This window comes from Amblyraja radiata, chromosome 13 (genome assembly GCF_010909765.2).
Source record: "Amblyraja radiata isolate CabotCenter1 chromosome 13, sAmbRad1.1.pri, whole genome shotgun sequence".
Taxonomy (NCBI): Eukaryota; Metazoa; Chordata; class Chondrichthyes; order Rajiformes; family Rajidae; genus Amblyraja; species Amblyraja radiata.
Window position 1 is genome coordinate 59,920,234 of NC_045968.1, and position 19,395 is coordinate 59,939,628.

General features: G+C 42.2%; 1 protein-coding gene across 2 annotated transcripts in view; it reads left to right on the forward strand.

Annotated features, from left to right (window-relative positions):
* Window positions 1–19,395, forward strand: part of clcn2 (chloride voltage-gated channel 2) — a 462,683-nt gene that overhangs the window by 183,024 nt on the left and 260,264 nt on the right. For both annotated transcript variants that reach the window (XM_033032183.1, XM_033032184.1), the window contains exons 3-5: window positions 1,022–1,153; window positions 7,479–7,607; window positions 18,766–18,899. In XM_033032183.1, coding sequence (XP_032888074.1) covers window positions 1,022–1,153; window positions 7,479–7,607; window positions 18,766–18,899 — 395 coding nt within the window. The remainder of the gene's footprint in view (window positions 1–1,021; window positions 1,154–7,478; window positions 7,608–18,765; window positions 18,900–19,395) is intronic.

Consider the following 19,395-nt stretch of genomic DNA (forward strand, 5'->3'; position numbering starts at 1 on the left):
GACAAGAATGCAATGCATTGTGTATTTGGAGAGTATGTAGCCTTGTCAAATGATGTGAACGTGACCCTTTTCTAGGTGAACGAGTGATCAAAGTAGGTACTTCTCTACTTGACCTGAGAACAGATGTGCAAGTGATTCGTTGCTGCAAAATATTCCAATTCAGTTCACTTCACCAACCTGTCATTGTTCTGGACCTGAACAGCACATTTAGAGGTTATTATCAACACAGTGTTTTTGGCAGATAATCTAGATGAACAACTGTGAAATTGTAGCTGATAGATTCAGTGTGTTCTTTTTGAAAAGCGTCTAAATATGTTGGAAAGCACTGTAGATGCTGGTTTAAATCGAAGGTAGACACAAAATGCTGGAGTAACTCAGCGGGACAGAAACTGCCTGTCCCACAGTTACTCCAGCATTTTGTGTCTAGTTGGAATAAAATGTTGTCCTGGTATCTGATCTGATTACGACCCTGCTGGAAATCCTGATGACATCGGAACACCATTCCCTTTGAGAGTTGTTGAGTGGCCTGTTACTCTTGCAGCTTGTAACATAATTGTGAAAATGATGTGGAAGCTACTGAACGTGCAGATTTTAGTTTAGTTTAAAGGTACAGTGCGTAAACTGACCCTTCGGCCCATCGATTTCACACCGACCAGCGATCCCCACACATTAACACTATATTACACACACTAGCAACAATTTACAGTTATGCTAAGCCAATTAATCTACAAATCTGTACGTCTTTGGAACATGGGAGGAAACCGAAGATCCCGGAGAAAATCCATGCGGTCACAGGGAGAACAGCAGTCCTTTCATAATTCCGGAAAGACAGCGCTCGTAGTCAGGATTGAACCCGGGTCTGTGACGCTGTAAACTGTGTAAAGGCAGCAACTCTACCGCTGCGCCACCGTGCTGTTTAATAAAGACATTATTACCTATTGCCTAGTTGACAAATGATATCTCAGTCAATGATTACAAATGACCTCATCCATAACAATTGCCTATTTTCTTTTGTCTGCAGTATTGAGCGTGCGATGTCAAACATTCCTTATCTCAAAAATCGGGGAAGATTGGATTTTCCTGATTTTGCTGGGTTTGTTGATGGCTTTGGTGAGCTGGGCCATGGACTTTGCCATTGCAATGTGCTTGCAAGGTAAGAACACAACATTACTACTGATGGTGAATGAAAGTCATTAAACTCCATAGAAACAACTCCTCTGAAATACGTTGTTGATTTTCCAGCTCAGCTTTTCACAGAACGTAGAACAGTACAGCTCAGGAATGGACCCGTCAGCCCACAATGTTTCTACTATACGTGATGCCTGGTTAAACTGATCTCATCTGCCTGTACATGATCCATATCCCTCTACTCCATGTGCTGATCCAAAAGCCACTTGAATGCCACTATTATATCTGCCTTGAACACCACCCCTGACAATGCGTTCAAGATCCTCACAAAACATGCCCCACACATCTCCATTAAACTTTCCTCCTCTCACCTAATGGCTACGCCCTCTAATGTCAGTCATTTCCTCCCTGGGTAAAAGGTTCTGACTGTCTACTCTATCTATGCCTCTCATAATTGTATTTACATCTATAAAGAGGGTGCCAGAGTGGCGCAGCAGTAGAGTTGCTGCCTCACCTCGATACGGACTACGGGTGCTGTTGGCGTAGAGTTTGTACGTTCTTCCTGGGACTGCATGGGTTTTCTTTGGATTCTCCTGTTTCTTCCCACATTCCAAAGAGGTGCAGGTTTGTAGATTGGCTTCTGTTAATTGTCCTTGAAGTATAGGATTGAGCTAGTGTACGGGTGATCATTATTGGCACGGACCCGTCGGCTGAAGGGCCTGTTTCCACGCTGTACCTCCAAACTAAACTAAAGTCTTCCCCCAACCTCCGACATTCCCTGTGGCTCAGCACTTCAACTCCCCCTTGCATTCCGAATCCGACCTTTCTGTCCTGGGCCTCCTCCATGGCCAGAGTGAGCACCACCCGAAACTGGAGGAGCAGCACCTCATATTCATGGCAGTCTGCACCCCAGCGGCTTGAACATTGACTTCTCCAATTTCCAGTAGCCCTTGCTGTCTTCTCCCCTTCTCAACTCTCCCTCAGTCATCTGGCTCCTCCTCTTTCTTTCTTCTGCCCCCCCCCCCCGCGTAATGTAATGTGATGCTTCCTGTCAGCTCCACGTATGGTTCTGACCTTCTGACCTTCCGTCTGGGGTTTTCTACCTGTGATCATTTGCCACTTGTGTACGCTCTGGTTTTCTTCCACATGCCAGAGACATGCTGTGAGGTGAATTGGCCACTGTAAATTACCCCTAATATAGGTAGAGGGCCAGAAATGGGGAGAAGGAAGGATCGAGTTGATGGGCTAGTGAGTGAAAATAAGTTATAAGAAAATCTGAAGGGTAATGGGATTGTTTGAATTGTTCTAAGAGTCGGCATATATTGTACCCAGCGAGTTGTACGGGCACTTTCTGCACCAGCTTTGGTGACAGCATGGAAACAGGCCCTTCGGCCCGTCGTGTCCACACCGACCAGCGATCACCCCATACACTGGCTCTGTCTTACATGCTGGGGACAATTTACCTGCAAACCTGCACGTCTTTGGAATATGGCAGGAAACTGGAGCACCCTGAGAAAACTCACGCAGTCACGGGGAAAACGGAAAACTCCGTACAGACAGCACCCGTAGCTAGTATTGAATCTGCCCTGTGTCGTGACAAAAATAAGCGAAATGTGAGAAATCTTTCACCATGTTGCTTATTCTGTTGATTGCAAGATACCTTTAAGTATTGTGTGAATTCTTCAGTCTGAAGAAGGGTCTCGACCCAAAACGTCACCTATTCCTTCGCTCCATAGATGCTGGCTCTCCCGCTAATATTCTCCAGCATTTTTGTCTGTCTTCTATGTAGTATAAGATCACTTCCTTTCAGGTGGTTAAGGAGTGTGTTCTGTAGAATTCCTCTGGTTAATTGATAAAGATTACCACAAATGGCTGTGGAGACTATGTTATTGGGTATTTTTAAAGCAGAGATTAACAGGTTCTTCATTAATAAGGATTTGAAAGGTTACGGGGAGAAGGCAGGAGAATGGGGTTGAGAGGGAAAAATAGATCAGCCATGATTGAATGGCGCAGCATACACGATGGGCCAAATGGCCTAATCTGCTCCTATGACGTATGTACACAATAGCCACTAAAATAGGCTCAAAATGTGTCCACTTTTGAAATTTTGCATAAATCGGGCAATGTTATTAAATGTTTTGAAAATGTACTGCTTGAATGAGTTTAACTTCAAATGACCCATGCACCACTAAGGTATGTGTAACTTCAGGGTTATGAATAATGTTTTGAAATAATGGCAGTGCAGGAGAAATGAAAATGTCACGTGGAATGTAATAACGCAATGAGATAATTTCTCTGATTAGGGAGAGCATGACCATTTGTCCGTTGTAGTTATTATAACCTACAATATTCAACAATTTAATAACTTTATTGCCATTGAAAGAACACATTGGCTCTTATCAGGATGGGGTTATAAAGCTGAAAATCATGGAAGTGAATGATTTAGGCTGAATCTAAAAATAGAACCTTACTGTCATATTGCAGATGCCGTGAAAATTGGTGGTTATGGATTGCGGGGAAGGACACAGAAGAATATAGATTAGAATATTGCAGCTGTTTAAAACATGGTGTAGTGTGTACAGTTCAGATCGCCACACCATAGAAAACATATGGAGGCTTTGGAGAAGTGTAGAAGGGTGTTAAGGGTGATGCCATTAATTGTATACAGTGCATTCAGAGAGTATTCAGACCACTTCACCTTTTTCCACATTTTGTTACATTACAGCCTTATTCTAAAATGGATTAAATTCATTTTTTTATCATCAATCTATACACAATACCCCATAATAAAAAAGTGAAAACAGGTGTTTAGAAATTTAAAGTAATTAAAAATTAAAAATAAATAACTGAAATATCACATTTACAGAAGTATTCAGACCCTTTACTCAGTACTTTGTTGAGGCACCTTTGGCAATGATTACAGCCTCAAGTCTTCTTGGGTATGACGCTACAAGCTTGGCACACCTGTATTTGGGTAATTTCTCCCATTCTTCTCTGCAGATCCTCTCAAGCTCTGTCAGGTTGGATGTGGAGCGTCGATGCACAGCTGTTTTCAGGTTCCTCCAGAGATGTTCGATCGGGTTCAAGTCCGGGCTCTGGATGGGCCACTCAAGGACATTCACAAACTTGTCACGAAGCCACTCCTGCGTTGTCTTGGCTGTGTGCTTAGGGTTGTTGTTCTGTTGGAAGGTGAACCTCCGCCCCAGTCTGAGGTCCAGAGAACTCTGGAGCAGGTTTTCATCAAGGATCTCTCTGTACTTTGCTCCATTCATCTTTCCCTCGATCCTGACTAGTCTCCCAATTCGTTCTGCTGAAAAACATCCCCACAGCATGATACTGCCACCACCATGCTTCACCGTAGGTACGGTATTGGCCAGGTGATGAGCAGTGCCTGGTTTCCTCCAGACGTGACGCTTGGCATTCAGGCCAAAGAGTTCAATCTTTGTTCCATCAGACCAGAGAATCTTGTTCAGGAGCCTTTTGGCAAACTCCAAGTGGGCTGTCATGTGCCTTTTACTGAGGAGCAGCTTCCATCTGGCCACTCTACCATAAATGCCTGATTGGTGGAGTGCTGCAGATATAGTTGTCCTTCTGGAAGGTCCTCCCATCTCCACAGAGGAACTCTGGAGCTCTGTCAGAGTGACCATCAGGTTCTTGGTCACCTCCCTGACCAAGGCTCTTCTCCCCCGATTGCTCAGTTTGGCCGAGCGGCCAGCTCTATGAAGAGTCCTGGCGGTTCCTAAGTTCTTCCATTTAAGAATGACGGAGGCAACTGCGCTGCAATGCTGCAGAAATTGTTTTATATCCTTCCCCAGATCTGTGTCTCGACACAATCCTGTCTCAGAGGTCTACGGACAATTCCTATGTCTTCATGGTTTGGTTTTTGCTCTGACATGCACTGTCAACTGTGGGACCTTATATAGACAGGTGTGTGCCTTTCCAAATCATGTCCAATCAATTTAATTTACCACTTGTGGACTCCAATCAAGTTGTAGAAACATCTCAAGGATTATCAATGGAAACAGGATGGACCGAAGCTCAATTTTGAGTGTCATAGCAACGCGTCTGAATACTTATGTAAATGTGATGTTTCTTTTTAATTACTTGGCAACAATTTCTAAACACCTGTTTTCACTTCTTCATTCTGAGGTATTATGTGTAGATTGATGATTAAAAACAAAATAATTTATTCAATTTTTAATTAATGCTGTAATGTAACAAAATGTGGAAAAGTGAATACTTTCCTAATGCACTGTACGTATTTTCCTCTTACATTTGACCTCCCCAAGTGCAACACCTCATACTTGCTCAGATTAATCTCCACCTGACATTTCTCCATCCATTTCTGTAGCTGATCTACATTCCGTTGTATACCTTGACAGCTTTTAGTTTAGTGCAGTTATACGACGTGAAAACAGGCCCTTCGGCCCACCCAGTCCATGCTGACCAACGATCACCCGTACACTAGTTCTATCCTACATACTAGGGGCCATTTACAGAAGCCAATTAACCTATAAACTTGCATGTGGGAGGATGGAATTTAATACAGAGAAACGTGAGGTGTTGCATTTTGGGAAGTCTAACATGGGCAAGACCTACACAGTGAATGGAAGGGCTCAGGGTAGTGTTGTAGAGCTGAGGGATCTTGGAGTACTGGTACATAGTTTGTTGAAAGTGGCATCACAAGTAGATTCGGTGGTCAAAAGGCTTTTCGCATATTGGCCTTCATCAGTCAGAGCATTGAGTATAGAATTTGGGATGTCATGTTGCAGTTGTATGAGATATTGGTGAGGCCCCATTAAGAGTGTTCAGTTATGGGCACCATGTTATAGGAAAGATGTTGTCAAGCTGGAAATGGCGTTGAGAAGATTGACGAGGATGTTGTCGGGACTCGAGGGCCTGAGCTATAGGGAGAGGTTGCGCAGGCTAGGACTATTCCTTGGAATACAGGAGGATGAGGGGTGATCTTATAGAGGTGTACAAGATCATGGGTGGAATAGATCAGGTAAACGTATAGAGTCTTTTGCCCAGAGTAGGGACTTCGAAAACCAGCGGACATAGGTTTAATGTGAGGGGGAGGGGGGGGGGGGGGGAACGATTTAACAGGAACATGAGAGATAACCTTTTCACATTAAAGGTGGTGGGTGTATGGAACGAGCTGCCAGACGAGGTAGTTGCGGCAGGTACTATCTCAACGTTTAAGAAACAGTTAATAGGAACATTGATAGGACAAGTTTAGAGGGATATGGACCAAATGCAGGCAGGTGGGACTAGTAGATATAGGTCATGTTGGCTGGTGTGGGTAAGTTGGGCCAAAGGGCCTGTTTCCAAGCTCTAAGACTCTGTGACTCTGTCTATCTATTTCCTACCTGTACCTTAGTCGCGACCACCTCACTGTAACTCTTATCCATGAACACTCTCATACCCCGGATAATCCTGAGGTTATTCAGCTGCAGCTCCAGTTATTCACTGGGGTCCACAAGGTGCTGCAGCTGAACACAGGTACTGCAGGTGTAGTCCTCAGATGACACTGAAAATGCCTCTGGCTTCCAACAGTATGAGCATTCACTGTCCCACCTGCCGTCTCGATGACACCAAAAGCCTAGGCAGGATTACCCAGACAAACAGACCATCCCTTATCCTGCTATTATCATTTTGTCAGCTCCACTTTCTCTCAGCACAGTACTTAAGCCTCTGACCTAAAGCCTCAGTGCTACACTTGCCCTCCACACTGGCCTTGCCCTTCACACAGCTTGGCCAACATGGCCGCTCCCAATAGGCTGCTCCACTCAACCCTCCTTGCCTTGATTTGGCTGCTCAGCCTCTTATTTAGTTAATCAAATGCCTGCCTGCTTTTCAAATGTCCCTCCGTTGCTTGAAACAAAGCCACGGTTCAATCCGCTTTCTCTCTCCACTCTCCTGACGATTTTTCGAAAATCCCTTCCATCCACTTAAAATGGCTGCTGGCCAACTCTAATCGACCTTTGAAGAGGAAAGAACGATCTCCCACAGTCCTGCACCTTGCCTGCCATTTGGATGCTCCATTGCTGAGTCTTTCCTCAGCAGATCAAACACTTGCCTTGCAAAGGTTTATGTTGAGAAATATATGATTGTTAATCAGGAAAATAAAACATTACTAAAGCAATTGCTGACAAATGACTGGAACAATTTTGTGAGGCGTGTTAAACAAGGCAGCCAAAATACTTTTTTAATGTACAGGTGTTATTGAAATTTCACAAATGTGTTATGCTGATCATCATCTAGCAAGGTAAAGATCAGAATTAAAGATAGCTTATCCATGAATGCATTAAACATCTGTTGAACTTTTGTTTTCCTGCTTGCTTCCATAGCTCAGAAATGGATGTACGGTGGGCTGGGCCACAATGTCTTTCTTCAGTACTTAGCCTGGGTCACATACCCTGTTGTTCTCATAACCTTCTCAGCAGGATTTGTCCAAATCATCGCTCCACAGGCAGTAGGTATGTGCCCACTGATCCAAAATGTTTCATATTACATTATTGATCCCTCCTATTTCCATTGGTTTGCATTCACCATCATTTATGGGCAGGAAGGAACTGCAGATGCTGGTTTACACTAAAGAAGACACAATATACTGGAGGAACTCAGCCGGTCAGGCAGCATCTCTGGAGAGAGAATGAACGGGCGCCGTTTTGGGTCGAGACCCTTCTTCGGTCCAGAGAGGGTAGAATGCCGTCCAGCAGAGTCCAAGAGGACCGCTGGAGGTGGTAGAAGGGGACATCACTGGGTGGTGAGAACTCCTTCCCATAGAAAAAGGCACAAAGACGAAGGTCAGAAGAAGGGTCTCAACCCGAAACATCACCCATTCCTTCTCTCCAGATATGCTGCCTGTCCCACTGAGTTACTCCAGCATGTTGTGTCTATCTTCACCATCATTTATGTGTTGGCCAGTTTTGGTGTAAGGTGGCTGCTCTTGAAGGTTGCATTCAGTTAACTTAAATAGCTCAGAATTAGTGATTAGTGTACAATACATTTTTAAAGATTATTAATCCTTTGATCTAATGTAAAGTGAGGGGACAAGTGGAGAGAATAGGCAGTGGTATGGCAGGAAGCAAAGAAGGATTGTTGGATTGAATTGCACCTATTTTAATGTGGGGGGGGGTGGCTTGATGGGTAAGGTGGTGGGACAGGGCATGGATATGGTGGGATGTTTTAGCCATTACAGAATCCAGGGCGGCACGGTGGTGCAGCCGTAGAGTTGCTGCCTTACAGCGAATGCAGCGCCGGAGACCCGGGTTCGATCCTGACTACGGATGCTGTCTTTATGGAGTTTGTATGTTCTCCCCCTGACCTGCATAGGTTTTTTCCGAGATCTTCGGTTTCCTCTCACACTCCAAAGACGTACAGGTTTGTAGGTTAATTGGCTTGGTAAATGTAAAAAATTGCCCCTAGTGGGTATAGGATAGTGTTAATGTGCGGGGATCGCTGTTCGGCGTGGACCCGGTGGGACGAAAGGGCCTGATTCCGCGCTGTATCTCTAAAACTAAAACTAAACTAAAAATCTGGCTAATCTGAAAAATCTGGAATGACAGTACTGGCAGGTTACATAGATAGAGTTACATAGAAAATAGGTGCAGGAGGAGGCTATTCCACCCTTCGAGCCAGCACCGCCATTCATTGTGATCATGGCTGATCGTCCCCAATCAATAACCCGTGCCTACCATCTCCCCATAGCCCTTGATTCCTTTTTTAAAATTTTTTTTTATTTATTTATTAGAAGTAGACATATTATAAAATGTAGTTACATATTATAGTAAAAAAACTTTTCATATACATCAGTCATACATTATTAAAATTTTCCATTATCAATTACTTCTGCTTCTAGTGTTTTTATTTTTTATAGAAAGAGGGAAAAAGAGAGGGTAGAAAGTTACAAATAAAAAAGAAAAAAAAAAAAAAACACAACAGAAAAACAAGGGAGGTGGAATGGGTTACCTGTAATACATCAATGGAGATAGGTTCGTAGGTTATAAAGTATAGCTTTTCATCTGTTCCTGAGTTCAAGTTTCAGTTGGGTCCTCGTGCTGTGCCAATCTATCCCTTCAGATAGTTAATGAATGGAGCCCAAATTTTATGGAAAAGATCTTGTTTGTCCATTAAGACAAGTCTAATTCTTTCTAAGTATAGGGTCTCCGTCATTTCCGTAATCCACATTTTAATTGTGGGGGTTGTAGGGCCTTTCCAAAATTTTAATATTAATTTTCTCCCGGTTATTATACTGTAGTTGAGGACATTTCTTTGGTTTGTTGTGAGTGTTAAGCTTTGTTCTGATGATTTGAATAAAGGATTATTTACAATGGGAAGGCAGAGTGGTATATTATTCCATTTTAAATCTTTTTTTATTTGTTTCCAAATTCGTATTCCACTATGTATTATGGGGTTTTCTTTATAGGTTTTTTTGTGCAGTTTTGTGGGGGCAAATATGATCGGTCCAATTTCAAAAGGTAGACAGTCTTCCTTTTCCATCATTAGCCAATCTGGTTGTTGATCCATTTCTTCCAGCCAGAAATTCATGTTTTTAATATGGACTGCCCAAAAATAAAATAAGAAATTTGGCAAAGCCAAACCTCCATTTATCTTTGATTTACATAAATGTTTTTTACTTATTCTATGATTCTTATAATCCCAGACAAAACTTGTAACAATGGAATCGACTTTTTTGAAAAAAGTTTTTGGGATATATATCGGAATTAATTGAAGTAGGTACAGCAGTTGCGGTAAAAAAATCATTTTTATAGCATTAATTCTCCCAAGCATAGAAATGGGGAGTGTTTTCCAGTATTGAATATTCTTATGTAGTTTATTCAGTAAGGGTGGGAAATTTAGTTTAAATAAAGAGGTATATGTCTTAGTTACATAGATTCCTAAGTATTTAAATTTATCTTTAACTATTTTAAAAGGGGATTGTTGTATTGTATGTAAATTGAATTTTGTTATTGGCATGATTTTGCTTTTATTCCAATTAATTCTATATCCCGAAAACTGACCAAATTGAGTTATTAGATTTAATAGGTTTGGAATACTAGTTTCTAATTTTGTAATATATATTAGTATATCATCTGCATATAAGGAGATTTTATTCCTTGTGTCTCTAGTATTGTATCCAAATATTCCTGGATGGTTTCTAACGCTTTCTGCTAGGGGTTCGATTGCAAGAGCAAATAATAGTGGGGATAGTGAGCATCCTTGTCTACAGCCTCTAGAGAGATTAAATTTAGTTGATAACATTTTGTTTGTTAATATTCTAGCTGTTGGGTTAGAATATAACAATTTAACCCATGTACAGTACTTCTCTCCTAGTTGAAAATTTTCCATCACCGAAAATAAATATGGCCATTCTACCTGATCGTCCCCAATCAATAACCCGTGCCTGCCTTCTCCCCATAGCCCTTGATTCCACTAGCCCCTAGAGCTCTATCTAACTCTCTCTTAAATCCATCCAGTGACTTGGCCTCCACTGCCCTCTGTGGCAGTGAATTCCATAAATTCACAACTCTCTGGGTGAAAACTTTTTTTCTCACCTCAGTCTTAAATGACCTCCCCTTTATTCTAAGACCGTGGCCCCGGGTTCTGGACTCGCCCAACATTGGGAGCATTTTTCCTGCATCTAGCTTGTCCAGTCCTTTTATAATTTTATATGATTCTATAAGATTCCCCCTCATCCTTCTAAACTCCAGTGAATACAAGCCTAGTTTTTTCAATTTTTCCTCATATGACAGTCCCGCCATTCCAGGGATCAATCTCGGTTGATGTTCCAGGGTACAGATGCTAAAGGAAAGATATAGATGGTTTATTGAGTAAGGAGGATGTCACAACAGTGGTCCGAGATGACATTACTGATGGTTCATCCACTGAGGCTGTATGGGTGGAGCTGAGAGATAAGAAAGGCATGATCACCTTGTTGGGAGTGTACTGCAGCCCCCCAAATAGTCCACTGGAATTAGAAGAGCAAATGTGCCAGGAGATTGCAGGCAGCTGCAGGATTAATACGTTATTAGAATAGGGGATTTTAACTTTTCCAATATAAATTGGGACTGTCATAGTGCAAAAGGGTTAGTTGGGATGGAATTTGTCAATGTGTTCAGGAAAGTTTCCCCAAGTAATCAGGTAATATGTAGAAGGCCCTACAAGGGAGAGGGCAAAGCTTGATCCACGCTGAGGAAATTGGGAAGCACAAGGGACTGATGTGTTTGTGGGTGAGCACTATGGGACCAACGACACTGTTCCATTAGCTTTAACATAGTTATGGTTAAAGACAGAGCAGACCCGCAAGTCTGAATTGGGGCAAGTCGACTATGATCATATTAGACAGGAACTTGGTCAAGTTGATTGCAGTAGATTGGTTGCAGCGAAGGAATGTCAAGAAAGTGGGATGCTTTTAAAAGTGTGATGACTAGAGATCAGTTCCTGCTAGAGTGAAGGACAAGGCAGGTGGGTGTAAGGAAGCCAGGATGACAAGAGAAATTGTGGCTCTGGTCAGGAAAAAGGAGGAGACATGTGTTATGTATTCGGGATGCTTAGCACACATGAATAAAGGCTCGGACACGGGAGTAATCTTACAAGCTTCTTTACTACAGGACGCCACCTTGAGTCTCCCCGCACATGCGTACTTGCACAACATATGACAAGACACTAATTACATATGCTAATTACATATGCTAATTATCGCATACCTAACACTCCTCCCCCTTTAACTTGGAGGCAGGTAACACTATTTCTATTACCTACATAACAACATGGGACAAGTATAGGCAGATGGGAGCAAGTGTATCCCTGGAGGAGATACTTAAGAAGGAAAACAGGAGGCAGTAGATAGCTGTCAGATAATATTAAGGAAAAAGCTGAGATTTTATGTACATTATGGGGAAGATGGTAACTAGAGAGAGAATAAGACCTGTCAGAAACCAAAGCGGACATCTCTGTGTGGAGCCACAGGAGGTGGGCAAGGTCTTCAATTAGTATATCCTCTGTTTCTACTGCGGAGAAGGACATAAAGACTGGGAATAGACACAAAGTGCTGGAGTAACTCAGCGGGACAGGCAGCATCTCTGGAGAGAAGGAATGGGTGACGTTTCGGGTTGAGAACTTTCTTCTGAGAGTCAGGGGAGAGGGAGGCAAGATATGGAGGGGTACAAGGAGCATATAAGGCATTAAAACAACAGATCAAGGCAAACAATGATCAAAATGTAGAATGGCTCATTGTTGGATGAGGAGAAGGTGACAACGAGGCACACAAACAGTAACATTAATCAGGAGGGCAGTGGAACTAGTAGAACTAGGATGGGGGAGGGATGGAGAGAGAGAGGGAAAGCAATGGTTACTTGAAGTTAGAGAAATCAGTATTCATACTACTGGGCTGTAAGCTGCCCAAGTGAGGTGCTGTTCCTCCAATATGCGTTGAGCCTCACTCTGATAATGGAGGAGGCCCAGGGCACAAAGGTTAGTGTGGGAATGGGAAGGGGTGTAAATGCGTTTGGTAACCGGGAGCTCACATCGGCTCAGTCAATGGAAATACCTTGAGGACAGTCAGTATTATAGTCAAGGAGGTTTATATTGCGTATGAAGGTAGACAAATCTCTCAGGCTTGATTGGATATATCCAAGGACATTGTGGGGAGCAGTGTCTTGGCTGAGATATATGAATCATCATTAGATATGGGTGAGTTGCTGGAGTGTGGCTAATGTTGTGCCTCTACTTAAGAAGGGCTGCAAGGAAAAGCCTGGAAGCTCTGGAACAGTGTGCCTATAATCTGTGTTCAGAAAGTTACTAGTGAGTATGCTCAGGGATAAGATATACATGCATTTAGAGCAACAGGGCTGATTATGAATAGTCAGCTTGGTTGTGTACGTGGGAGGTCGTGTCACAAATCTGATTGTGTTTTTTGAAGAAGGAACCAAAAAAGCTGATGAGGGCAAACATTGTCCGGACATCAGCGAGGCATTTGACAAAGTTCCACATGCTAGGTTGCTCTGAAGGTTACATCGCATGGGATCCAGGGAGAGATGGCTGAATGGACAGATAATTGGCCTCAGGGAAGGAAACAGAGGGTAATAGAGGGTGGTTGTTTTTTGACTGAAGGCCTGTGACTAGTGGTGTGCCTCAGGGATCAGTGCTGGGCACATTTCTGTTTGTGGTCTATATCAGTGATTAGGATGAGAATGTGCAATGTATGATTAGTACATTTGCCTGTAGTCAGGATCGATCCTAGTCTCTGGTGCTGTGAGGCAGAAGCTCCACCACTGTGCCACCCATTCCATTGTCCAAATTCCACTTCAGGTAAATGCATTGGATTAAAGTAATATAATTTTTAATTTGGCTTTTGAGTTTGTCTATGATATATTACTAGAGGGTCTGAGCTATCGGGAGAGGTGAGTAAGCTGGGACTCTATTCCTTGGAGCACAGGAGAATGAGGTGTGATCTTACAGAGGTGTATAAAATCATGAGAGAAATAGATCGGGTAGATGCACAGAGTAAGGGAATCGAGGACCAGAGGACACAGGTTTAAGGTGATGGGGCAAATATTTAGTAGGAATATGAGGGGTAACTTTTTCACACAAAGGTTATTGGGTGTATGGAACACACTGCCAGAGGAGGTAGTTGTAGCAGGGACTATTCCAACGTTTAAGAGACAATTAGACAGTTACATGGATAGGGCAGGTTTAGAGAGATGCAGGCATGTGGGACTAGTGTAGCTGGGACATGTTGGCCGGTGTGGGCAGGTTGTGTTGAAGGGCCTGTTTCCACACTGTATCACTCTCTATATTTCATCCGGGGAGACCGTTTGGTGTTGAATCAACTGGCTTTGTATTTACTGCAGGTAGTTAATGAGGCAAAGCCTGCACGGCAACAAAAAGACACAGATGCTAATTATGCTGCTGACACACACCACAAAGTCGTTGCAAATTATTCTTGGACATTATTCCACTTTTGTTGCACTTTGTTGGTTCATTTATTTCAAATGCACAGGCCATATTGTTTTCTTGCTGTGGTGACAGTATGATTGATGAAGAGTTGCAACCCAAGGCCTTGTTCAAATTAAGTCATAGTAATCCCATTCGGAAAATAAATGAAATTGAATTGTAATAATGCAGTTTATCTGGCTTGTACTGTAACGGTTAGATTAGCAAAGGTTCTGTGGCTTTCTACATTTACAAAATAACTGAGTTTTTGGTCTGTTGCACAGGATGGCACTGAAAATTAACTGTACAGGAAGGAACCGCAGATGCTGGTTTACACCGAAGATAGACACAAAATGCTGGAGTAACTGGCGGCACCTGACATAATCTCTAGAGAGAAGAAATCGATGAGGTTTTGGGTCGAGATCCTTCTTCAGACTGATCCGTAGTCTGAAGAATGCAAGTTCAGATGAAAGTTCAGTCTGAAGAAAGGTCTCGACCTGAAACGTCATCCATTCCTTCTCTCCAGAGATGCTGCCTGTCCCGCTGAGTTACTGAAAATTAACTGTTCAATGACGTGGCAGGAATAAATCAAAGGCATTCCATTAAATTGGACAACTCGAGCTAAAAAGGAGAGCTTGGAAATATGAAATTAAAGCAGAAAAGAACTGCAAATGTACACCTGTTCAATTAGTAGAAAGGGCACCAGGATGATGCAGTTCCTTATAGGAACCGAGAATTAGGAGCAGAGCTGTAATGTCATAACCTGATATTTTTACTTAATTGATGCTAGCTGATATGATGCTGTTTTGCACTTGTGATTGCATGTTGTACTAATTTATTTTTGATGGTACAGGATGTTGTCAATGTCCTTTGATGCACAGTTATGTTTAATATTTTGCTGTAGCGGTTTTTCTATTTATTTAGACACTATTCTGTTGGATGTAATGCAAAAGATGCACACATAGCAAATCATTATGATTACTATTTCCATAAACCTTAGGTACGCTGGAAAATTGCTTAGTTTTCTAAAAAATATACAAAGTGAAACTTGGTTTTCAGAAGTAATGATGTCCGCAAAATATTCTGCAAGGTGAAAGAGAAAGTGCCAGAGTGCCTGAACTCAGCATATTTCATGATGGGGTGGATAAAGGACTCAATAGAAAATTAGTTATTTTTGAAATGTATTTACTGTCGCAGAGCAGGAAAGGTAGTAGCCACTTTGAGCAGTGTCACACTGCACAAAAACTGGCTCTTCAGCGCTACTTGTCCTTGCCCCATCTAAGCTAGGACGTGTCCAAATATCTGCTAAATGTTGTGATATTACTTGCCTCAACTACCTCCTCCAGCAGTCTGTTCCATTTACCCTCCACCCTCTGTGTTAAAATGGTACCCCTCAGGTTCCTATTAAATATTTCTCCTCTCAACTTAAATCTATGGTCTCGAGTTCTCGTTTCTCCGATCCTCGAAAAAAGATTCTATCTATTCCCCACCTGATTTTATACACCTCTATGAGATCACCCCCTCAGCCCCCTCCCTGCACTCCAAGAAATAAAGGTCTTGCCTGTCCATCCTCGCCATGTAGCTCCAGTCCTCGAGTCCTGGCAGCATCCTCGTAAATCATCTCTGCACTCTTTCCAGCTTAATGGCATCTTTCCTACTGCAGGAAGATCAAAATAGGCAATAGACAATAGGTGCAGGAGTAGGCCATTCGGCCCTTCAAGCCAGCACCGCCATTCAATGTGATTATGGATGATCATCCCCAATCAATACCCCGTTCCTGCCTTCTCCACATATCCCCTGACCGCTATTTTTAAGAGTTCTATCTAACTCTCTCTTGAAAGCATCCAGTGAACCGACCTCCACTGCCCTCTGAGGCAGAGAATTCCACAGACTCACAACTCTCTGTGTGAAAAAAATATTTCCTCATCTCCGTTCTAAATGGTTTAACCCTTATTCTTAAACTGTGGCCCCTGATTCTGGACGCCCCCAACATCGGGGACATGTATCCTGCCTCTAGCGTGTCCAAACATTTTCATAATCATATATGTTTCTGTAAGATACCCTCTCATCCTTCTAAATTCCAGAGTGTACAAGCCCAGCCGCTCCATTCTATCAACATATGACAGTCCCTCCATCTGGGGAACTAACTTTGTAAACCTACGCTGCACTCCCTCAATAGCAAGAATGTCCTTCCTCAAATTTGACACAAACCACCACAGGACAATTGTGATTAAGTTGGTGCAAAATTTTTAGCGCTATCTTGTACCATTTTGGCATAGTTCAGGGATCACATTCACATGCGTAGAAACAAACAAGATGAGGGTTTTAGTAAAAGAAGATAGATAGATAGATAGATAGATAGATAGACCAAACACAGGCAGGTGGGACCAGTGTAGATGGGGCATCTTGGACAGCATGGGCAATTTGGGCCGCAGGGACTGTTTCAACCAGCGTCTGCAGTATCTTCCTACACCTCTGTATGACCTGGAAGAATTTTCCCTATTATACTGAAAGCTTTATTAAAGAATCCTATAAAGTCCAAAACAATTTTAGAATAAAACCTATTGTTCCAGAATCCCCCCCCCCCCCCATACACATTGCAATATCCTATACCCTGTTACCGTGACATTTGTTCACTCAGATACAATACAGCTGTAAAAATAACGTACTGTAACAAATACACAAACATTCAATAATGCAGTGAAATTCTTGGCTTGCAATAAGCCAAGAGCTTCAGCTGTCTATAGCTTGCCAAGCCCAAAGCCCATGTGCAAACCATGCTTGCCAAACACCACTTCCACCACTGCCAGCATGATTAAGCCAACAGCATTAGTCCTTTCTACTGCATTTTTTTTTTTTTGCACTAAAATGAGTTGCAGAGGGATTGGTCCTAGTTCCTATGCTGCCAATGCATTCAGTTTCAGGACTAATTTAAATCAAAAGCTTTGCATGAAACTGGCATTTCAAATAGCATGAAGTGATATTTGAGTGTAGCCTCACCTTAAAAACAACCCTCTGCTGTACAAAGGATTTGCCACTTTCACTGTCCAGCTTGTTAAATGTTTCTGCACCTCCACTATCCACTGTCCATACAAAACACATAAATGGAAATGACACCCATATGCACACCCTGTCACCTTAGCTCACTTCCTCTGTGCTTTGCAGCAACTTTAACTGTTATTTCCACCGTGATCCAACAGATTTCTCTAACTTCAAGTAACCCTGTCATCCCCTCTCTCCGTCCCACCCCCACCCAGGTGGTTGTACCAGCTTCAAAGTTGTCTTGTTGAGTTTCATTGTCTGTAACTTGTTTTCACCTAGCGCTCAGCTAACAATGGCCTGTTTCCTTTAATCATCATTACTTTTTTGCATATCTTTCATTCATTTGTTCTATATCTCTCTATATCACTGTCTATATCTCCTGTTTCCCTTTCCCCTGACGTCCAGTCTGAAGAAGGGTCTCGGCCCGAAAATGCACCTATTCCTTTTCTCCAGAGATGCTGACCTGCTGAGTTACTCCAGCTTTTTGTGTCGATCTTCGGTTCAACAGTCTAGTAGGGCTTCATTCACGGCAACATTCCTCACTTGCTCCTTGAAGTGATTCATCAACTGCCATCAGCTTTCATTAAATAAATCCTAAAGGGTCTTTCCCACTTGGGCGTCATTTGCGCGTCATTTACGCAACATCATTTTTGCATCGTGACACGCACGTGTTGCGCGCTGGTGCGTGGTGGCGTAGACAGTGACGCGCGGGCGCACACGGCGCCCCAGGATTTTGGGATTTACAAATTCTTCGCGTGCCACCTGCGTGACACGCAAATGACGCCCGTGGGACAGGCCCTTTATTCGTCACTTCTACATTGGTTACATTTCTTACTGTATCTTCCTACATTCAAGATAATTTCCACATGTAACACACATGCTCGCCTACATTTGCTCAAGCAGTGATTTTTACTTTAAATGAGTGAAACTGTTCTTCCAATGTTTGAGCAAGCATGGAGATAAATGCAACAGTTAACTGGTTATTCAAGTCATTTTCTTTTTATCTAACTTTCTAGTATTTGTTGGCCTTGAACAAAATACCTTGAAAGACATTCAGATTCTGATTCCAAAATTGGAAGGGGATGGAAGGTTAGGAAAAATGACTGTAATTGGTTTCACTAACTGCAGATGCTGGTTAATACACAAAAGGAAACAATTCTGGAGTAACTCAGCATATGGGGCAGCATCTCTGGAGAACCTGGATGGGTGATGTTTCGGGTTTGATCTTGACCTGAAATGTTACCTATCCATGTTCTACAGAGATGCTGCCTGACCCGCTGAGTTACTCCAGCACTCTGTGTTCTTTCATTTCAAAGCACATGTGATTAGTACATCAATACGATAAATACAATAATATTCTTATACATTGATAGGAATTATTCATGTCAAAAGCAATATAACTCGTATAACTATAAAGTGGAAACAAGAAACTGCAGGTGCTGATTTACAAAAAAAAGGCATCTCTGTAGAACATGGATACTTTGTGCCATTTTAAAATGGCGTAACTCACGTTATTTAAGACGGCATTATCCATGGTAGTCTTTTGTTAACCATTGTCTTATTTACTTTTAATTTCCACTCATTGTATATTTGAAGTACTGTTATTGAGCACTACTTTGGCACTATTTGAACACAAAATATATGTTCTTTCCTCAGGTTCTGGGATACCAGAGATGAAGACCATCCTACGTGGAGTGGTGCTAAAGGAATATCTCACCTTAAAAACATTTGTAGCAAAGGTCATTGGCTTAACTTGTGCGTTAGGAAGTGGAATGCCATTAGGAAAAGAGGTAAGAGACTTGAAAATATTCACACACATTTTGGGACTGAGAAATATAGAAAATAGGTGCAGGAGCAGGCCATTCGGCCCTTCAATCGCCATTCAATATGATCATGGCTGCTCATCCAGAATCAGTACCCCGTCCCTGCTTTCTCCCATATCCCTCGATTCCGTTAGCCCTAAGAGCTAAATCGAACTCTCTCTTGAATACATCCAGTGAATTAGCCTCCACTGCCTTGTAACCATTTGACCAAAAACGTGATTGAAAGTTAATGTAAAATTAAAATCTGCATAATATAATGTGTATGTTTTTACATACTTGACTAATAAATTAATTACAATACAATATAATACAATAAAATTATGCCTAAAGGTCCATGCTACTTTTGTATCTTGATAAATGACAAATGAAGATTAGTTATTGGAATATAAGGGAGTTTAAATATTTATCAAAAATATTATTTAAGAAAATGTCCTCCATCTGTAAATGACAGTCACGGAAAATG